The sequence below is a fragment of the Oncorhynchus kisutch genome, unplaced genomic scaffold (genome assembly GCF_002021735.2).
Source record: "Oncorhynchus kisutch isolate 150728-3 unplaced genomic scaffold, Okis_V2 scaffold2216, whole genome shotgun sequence".
In the NCBI taxonomy this organism is placed as follows: Eukaryota; Metazoa; Chordata; class Actinopteri; order Salmoniformes; family Salmonidae; genus Oncorhynchus; species Oncorhynchus kisutch.
Genome location: NW_022264161.1, coordinates 2,656 through 10,646, shown reverse-complemented (window position 1 = coordinate 10,646; position 7,991 = coordinate 2,656). Strand labels below are relative to the sequence as shown.

At 43.7% G+C, this 7,991-nt stretch overlaps 1 protein-coding gene across 1 annotated transcript; it reads left to right on the top strand.

Moving 5' to 3' along the window:
* Positions 1–2,996: 2,996 nt before the first annotated feature.
* Positions 2,997–7,497, top strand: LOC116369550 (uncharacterized). Its single transcript, XM_031819513.1, has 2 exons — positions 2,997–3,289; positions 6,310–7,497. Exon 2 carries the CDS (start codon positions 6,681–6,683, stop codon positions 7,317–7,319), a length of 639 nt encoding a protein of 212 aa, XP_031675373.1. The 5' UTR covers positions 2,997–3,289; positions 6,310–6,680; the 3' UTR covers positions 7,320–7,497.
* The last annotated feature ends 494 nt before the right edge of the window (positions 7,498–7,991 follow it).

Sequence of the window (7,991 nt, the reverse complement as noted above, 5' to 3'; positions counted from 1 at the left end):
AAAGATAATGGTGACCGATGACTTGAGGGAAGTAACTTCATTAACATATGGAATGGACTCATATACTGTGTGTGTATAAAGACAGAGCCAGTGCTCTGGGAAAGTGTGTGTTCTGCGGACCATCTAGGCTTCTGATGTTTGTATTAAAAGCCTATATTGAATTCACAAGTTCTTGTAAGTGTTATATTTTGAAATGATTCTCTACGACAGGGCCCAGAGAGGGGAGAGGTTAGGCTTGTCTTTTACATGTCTGGTAATAGGAAGAATATCAGAAAGGGAGAATTCAGGTTTGAACATTGTCTTCATCATGAATTTATCTCTGAAACCATGTGAAGGGCTCCACAATGTCTGAATTTTGAGATAGTATATGACCTAGAGGCTCACTCATCCATGGGTGGGGTGTATTTGAGATGGGAGTATCTAAAGTAGACAATTGATATATGCCATTGGATGAGGTAATGTTTTGGTAATATGAAGTACCAAGAACGAGAAGTAGAACCTCATCCAAGACACCAAACTGAACGATAATTTATAGCTAATGCTATCTGGCTATGGGATAATCCTCTTTCAAGTAAAAGGTCTTTGTGAAGTTCCTGAGATCTGTGGTTCGTCATGTGAGTTGAGAGGGGTGTATCTTGGCTATAAAAGATACTAAGTATTCTTTTGTAAGCACTCTCAGAGAATTCATTTATAGACACTGAATTGATCTGAGAGTCAAAGGGCTATGGTGAAGCTCATATAATTAAAGATGGAGTTTAAAATATAACTCTGACTTGTGTGTGGTTTGTAAACTCATCATTTAGTAATACAGGAAATTACCACGACAAAATACAGTATTTAACTAAAAACAGTTTTTCATTTAATTATACACATCAGAAAAAAGTGGCTGCCCAGCATGAATTCATGTACAAACATTATTTTTCATTGCATTCTTGTCATTTAGCAGATGTTTTTATCCAGAAAGACTTACAGGACAAATAAGAGTTAATTGGCTTGCTCAAGGACACAATGACAGATTTTTCACCTAGTCGGCTCGGGATTCAAACAAGCGACCTTTCAGTTACTAGCCCAACACTCTTAACCGCTGGCTACCTGCCAGATCAATTAACTTCAATACAGTTATTCAAATTCATTCATCATCAATGACTAAAATAAATCTAGTATTAAAAGAAATTAAGAAACACAAGTATTCAATTCATAGCCTGTTTATCATTAAACAAAATGGTTGAGTAATATAAAATAATTCACCCAAACTAATGCTGAAAACTGATCACCACAACATCTTTATCTGATATACACTGAGTGCACAAAACATTAGGAATGGCTTCCTAATATTGAGTTATACCTCCTTTTGTCCTCAGAACAGCCTCAATAGTCGGGGTATGGACTCTCCAAGGTGTTGAGAACGTTCCACAGGGATGCTGGCCCATGTTGACTCCAATGCTTCCCACAATTGTGTCAAGTTGGCTGGGAGTGGATCTACTCTGAATAGCTCCTTCCATGTCCTCCCACAGATGCACAATTGGATTGAGATCTGGTGACTCGGCAGGCCACTGCAGTAAGCTGAATTCCCTGTCATGTTCTTGGAATCATTCCTGGCCACCATGAAGGGATGCACCTGATTGGCAATGATTTTTTACACAAACGTTGCTCCACTTTTATCAAGGGGCCCAATATGTGGCATGAAAACACACCATCATACCACCACCACCACCAGCCTGCAATGTTGTACTCGTGGTTTCCTCCAATCAGCGTGAAACAGCAGGAACAGGGATTCATCAGACCAGGCAATGTTTTTAAAATTCTCCAGTGTTTTCATTCCTTAGCCCACTGCAACTGCAATAAATACAACAACAACTACAGTGGGGCAAAAAAGTATTTAGTCAGCCACCAATTGTGCAAGTTGTCCCACTTAAAAAGATGAGAGAGGCCTGTAATGTTCATCATAGGTACACTTAGACAAAATGAGAAAAAAAAACAGAAAATCACATTGTAGGATTTATGAATTTATTTGCATATTATGGTGGAAAATAAGTATTTGGTCAATAACAAAAGTTTCTCAATACTTTGTTATATACCCTTTGTTGGCAATGACAGAGGTCAAAAGTTGTGTAAGTCTTCACGAGGTTCACACACACTGTTGCTGGTATTTTGGCCCATTCCTCCATGCAGATCTCCTCTAGAGCAGTGATGTTTTGGGGCTGTTGCTGGGCAACACAGACTTTCAACTCCCTCCAAAGATTTTCTATGGGGTTGAGATCTGGAGACTGGCTAGGCCACTCCGGGACCTTGAAATGCTTCTTACGAAGCCACTCTTTCGTTGCCCGGGCGGTGTGTTTGGGATCATTGTCATGCTGAAAGACCCAGCCACGTTTAATCTTCAATGCCCTTGCTGATGGTAGGCTTTGTTACTTTGGTCCCAGCTCTCTGCAGGTCATTCACTAGGTCCCCCCGTGTGGTTCTGGGATTTTTGCTCACCGTTCTTGTGATCATTTTTACCCCACGGGGTGAGATCTTGCATGGAGCCCCAGATCGAGGGAGATTATCAGTGGTCTTGTATGTCTTCCATTTCCTAATAATTGCTCCCACAGTTGATTTCTTCAAACCAAGCTGCTTACCTATTGCAGATTCAGTCTCCCCAGCCTGGTGCAGGTCTACAATTTTGTTTCTGGTGTCCTTTGACAGCTCTTTGGTCCTGGCCATAGTGGAGTTTGGAGTGTAACTGTTTGAGGTTGTGGACGGATGTCTTTTATACTGATAACAAGTTCAAACAGGTGCCATTAATACAGGTAACGAGTGGAAGACAGAGGAGCCTCTTAAAGAAGTTACAGGTCTGTGAGAGCCAGAAATCTTGTTTGTTTGTAGGAGGTGACCAAATACTTATTTTCCACCATAATTTGCAAATAAATTCATAAAAAATCCTACAATGTGATTTTCTGGATTTTTTTTCTTCTAATTTTGTCTGTCATAGTTGAAGTGGACCGATGATGAACATTACAGGCCTCTCTCATATTTTTAAGTGGGAGAACTTGCACAATTGGTGGCTGACTAAATACTTTTTTTGCCCCACTGTATATCATTAAGGATTATAGTTTTCACCTGGGTTCACCTGGTCAATCTATGTCATGAAAAGAGCAGGTGTCCTTAATGTTTTGCAAAATCAGTGTGTTGTGTCTACTAGCTCATTCCCACAGAAACCTGCAGAGGGAAGCCGTACCACCCAGTCACCCATCAGACTCCATTGTGAGACGTCTCACAGAGGATATTCAACCCTAAAAGCAAATTCAAGGTAATCTCAATATCTTTACAGTAGAAGCTAACAAAACACAACAAAACTGACAAGGTGCACACTGATCAGTAAAGAGAGGCTAACATTCTATAACACTCCCTTTCCTCTGCATTGTTCTCTCACAGTGAGAAACTATAGGATTACAATAGTGTTCTACACTTTCTTCATTTGATCCAATTGCCAATTATTTAATGACATGATAATTAAGTGGAGTGTCTAATCTGAGCTGGTCTGAGAAAACTGATGAGGTTTCTCTCCTTTATGTGTACATTGGTGTCTTTTTAATTGGCCCAATCTGTTGAATTTCTTCCCACATTCAGAGCAGTAGTAAGGCTTCTCTCGTTTGTGTATATGTCCATGTTTTTTTAAGTGGCCCTGTTGAGAGAAACTCGCCCCACATTCAGAGCAGTAGTAAGGCTTCTCTCCTGTGTGTGTTCTCTGATGAATTTTTAGTGATGTTGATGTTTTGAAGCATTTTGCACATACAGAACATGAGTAAGGCTTATATCCTTTGTGTATACGTTCATGTTGTTTTAAGATACCCAATAGAGAGAACCTCTTTCCACAGTCAGAGCAGGAGTAAGGCTTCTCTCTTGTGTGTGTTCTCTGATGAACTTTTAGTGATGTTGATGTTTTGAAGCATTTTCCACATTCAGAACATGAGTAAGGCTTCTCTCCTGTGTGTGTTCTCTGATGAACTTTTAGTGATGTTGATGTTTTGTAGCATTTTCCACATTCAGAACATGAGTAAGGCTTCTCTCCTGTGTGTGTTCTCTGATGAACTTTTAGTGATTTTGATGTTTTGAAGCATTTTCCACATTCAGAACATGAGTAAGGCTTCTCTCCTGTGTGTGTTCTCTGATGAACTTTTAGTGATGTTGATGTTTTGTAGCATTTTCCACATTCAGAACATGAGTAAGGCTTCTCTCCTGTGTGTGTTCTCTGATGAACTTTTAGTGATGTTGATGTTATGACGCATTTTCCACATTCAGAACATGAGTAAGGCTTCTCTCCTGTGTGTATACGTTCATGGTTTTTTAAGCTGCCCAGTTGAGAGAAACTCGCCCCACATGCAGAGCAGGAGTAAGGCTTCTCTCCTGTGTGTGTTCTCTGATGAAGTTTTAGTGATGTTGATCTTTTGAAGCATTTTCCACATTCAGAACATGAGTAAGGCTTCTCTCCTGTGTGTGTTCTCTGATGAAGTTTTAGTGATGTTGATCTTTTGAAGCATTTTCCACATTCAGAACATGAGTAAGGCTTCTCTCCTGTGTGTATACGTTCATGGTTTTTTAAGCTGCCCAGTTGAGAGAAACTCGCCCCACATGCAGAGCAGGAGTAAGGCTTCTCTCCTGTGTGTATTCTCTGATGAAGTTTTAGTGATGTTGATCTTTTGAAGCTTTTTCCACATTCAGAGCAGGAGTTTGGCTTTTGTGCTTTTGTGTATAATTTGTGTATACGTTCATGTTGTTTTAAGGTACCCAGGTGAAAGAAACTCTTTCCACATTCAGAGCAGGAGTAAAGCTTTTCTCCTGTGTGTATTTTTAGCTTTGGTAGAAATGGGAAAATCTCCTCACAATGTGGGCAGTGGTGAGACATCTTTGCTCTGTGATCTTCCTGCTGATGCTCTCTGGATGTAGAGAATGTCTCAACATGGTCTACTGTGTGAACAATATCAGAACAACCAGTCAATTGGTGTGATATACATGTCAATCAAATGTATTTTATGAAGCTCTTTTTACATAAGTTGTAACAAAGTCCTTTACAGAAACCAACCCGAAATCCCAAAAGAGCAAGCAATGCAGATGTAGAAGCACATTGGCCACGAAAAACTCCCTAGAAAGCAGGAACCTTGGAGGAAACAGAGAGGAACCAGGCTCAAAGGGGTGGCCGGTCCTCTTCTGTCTGTACCGGGTGACATATGTATTCATATCAGTAGGCTGTACAATACAGGCAAATTAAACTATTCTAAAAGTGGGTAAGAGATGAAAGCTAAAAAGGGGCGTGTCATCCTCTACTCAGTATTACAAGGGTTAGAAACTACACAGACTCATTTCATAGAACTTTAAAACACTGGCAGTTTGTCTACTTCACTTCTTTAGTCTACTCTCTGATCACTCCAGATAACCCAGTGAATAAAACAAATGCTGGCAATACTGGTGTCAAACCATGCACGTCTCAGTAGCATGAAATAACATCTACCTTCTCATTGAAACAGTTCATCATGAAACAGTTCTACTGCAACTTTTCATACACAGTGGGAAGTTGGAATGAACAACAAACTAAGTTAGAACCTTCTCTTACCATGATTAACACATTTCCCAATCTTCTCCTCCTCTTCTTCATCTTTAATGTTGACATTCAGCTCCAGTGTTTGACTGCAGTCTTCCAGCTTCACTGATGCCATCTCTGGATCATGCAGTGCAAACTGGGCCCCACTGTCACAATCAGAACCCAGTGACTGTGGGTATGCACTCAGTGTGGAAGGAGAGAGGCAGGCTGGGTTTGTCGTTACTGTTGATGTTACCGGCCTCAGACTTAATTCTAGTCCTGTAGTAACAATGAGAAACAGACACAAAAAGTTAATGTCTTGACAGTTCTGGCACTTTCTTTATTCTCAAAAATATAATATATGTTCAATTATCTAATTCAGTGCTTGACTTGGACTGAAATAGGTGCCGGTACTGTTTATATTTAGGCACGATGCTGAACAATACTGATGAGCTAATATTCTATAAGAGGAACGGTCATGGGCGGCGCACGGCGGTCGACGTCACCGGTCTTCTAGCCATCGCCAATCCATTACATATTCAGTATTTAACCCTCTGTTTTCCACATGTATGTGTGCGTGTTTGTTCTATGTTGATGGCTGTATCTGACGGCTGGTATTTTGTTGCCGGGCTTTGTATCTACGCCCGTTTATTCGTGGTACCGGTATATTGTTTCTATACTGGTGTTTTTTCGTGTATTAAATATGTCGTCCACGCATCTCAACTCTCCTGTGCCTGACTCCTTTTCACCAGTTACCCACATCCTTGAAAGAAACACGTACCTCAGTAGGGATCGAGGAGCGAGTCCAGCAGCACGCTGCTATTCTCCAGCATCTCGGCAGCGCCATGGACCGCGTGCTGCAAACCATGGAGCGATGGAAGAGAGGAGGAATTCCTCCAGCGTCTCCACCAGCACCACCAGTTTCAACTATAATCACCCCTCCTTCACCTGGTCCCAGTGGGATTCGGCTCGCCCTCCCGAGGGAGTATGATGGTACAGCGGTGGGATGTCAGGGGTTCTTGCTCCAGCTAGTGTTCCACCTGGCAACCGTCCACCGACCTCCCTCAGGCCGTGAAAGCGTGGTCTGCCTCTCAGGGAAGGACCTGGAGTGGGCCAACGTCTTATGGCGGGAAGAAGAAGCCGTGTTGGACCATTTTGGAATTTCAACCGCCGCTTTCGGGCAGTCTTTGACCACCCGCCTGAGAGTAGAGCGGCGGGTGAACGTCTCATACACCTGAGGCAGAGGACGAGGAGTGCACAGGAGTTTGTGTTGGACTTCCGGACCCTGGCCGCCGGCGCGGGATGGAACGACAGGGCCCTGATCGATCACTACATGTGCAGTCTGCGCGAGGACGTCCGTCGGGAGTTGTCCTGCAGGGACACCACTCTCATATTCAACCAGCTGGTGGACTTGTCCATCCGACTGGATAACATGCTGGCTACCCGCGAACATCCAGATCGGGGTCTGTCGATTCCATCCCCCAGCACCACCACTCCGACGCCCATGGAGCTGGGAGGTGCTGCACTTAGGGCAACCGGAGGCGGGGCCATTCCATGCACCATCTGTGGCCGCAGAGGGCACACTGCCGGTCGGTGCTGGGAAGGTTCCTCTGGGAGTCGAGGCAGCAGGCAGGGCACTCTCGTGTCACCCCAGGTGAGTCGGCACCAGGCTCACCCAGAGCCACTGGTTGCTCACATGGTTTTGTTTATTAATTTTCTTGAGATTTCACAGAATTCCCAGCATAAGGCGCTCGTAGATTGAATTTTATTGACAGATCATTTGGCCATAGTTTAGAGATCCCCAATGTTCCTGTCGATATGCCCTTCCCTGTGCACGCCCTAGAAAGTCGACCATTAGGGTCAGGGCTAACTATGGAGGCCACCGCTCCTCTGGGCATGGTTACGCAGGAGGGTCACAAGGAGAGAATCAGTCTCTTCCTTATTGATTCTTCTGCATTTCCCGTGGCGCTGGGCCTACCCTGGTTGGCCGGTCATGACCCCACTATTTCGTGGCAACAGACCGCTCTCACGGGGTGGTCACGAAAGTGCTCGGGGAGGTGTTTAGGGGTTTCCATCGGTGCTACTACAGTGGAAAGCCTAGACCAGGTCTCCACCGTGCGCATCCCCTCTGAATATACCAATTTGGCTCTTGCCTTCTGTAAGAAGAAGGCGACTCAATTACCACCCCATCGACGGGGGGATTGTGCGATAAATCTCCTGGTAGACGCAGCACTTCCCAGGTGTCACGTGTATCCCCTGTCGCAAGAGGAGACGGGGAGGAAATGGAAACATATGTTTCCGAATCTCTGGGGCAGGGGTACATTCGGCCATCCACTTCACCTGCCTCCTCGAGTTTATTTTCGTGAAGAAGAAGGATGGATATCTGCGCCCATGTATTGACTATCGAGGCATTAACCAAATCACTGTGAGGTAG

Excerpts from the sequence above, each read along its gene's own strand:
- LOC116369550 (XM_031819513.1), top strand. The coding sequence starts at position 6,681 with ATGGCGGGAAGAAGAAGCCGTGTTGGACCATTTTGGAATTTCAACCGC.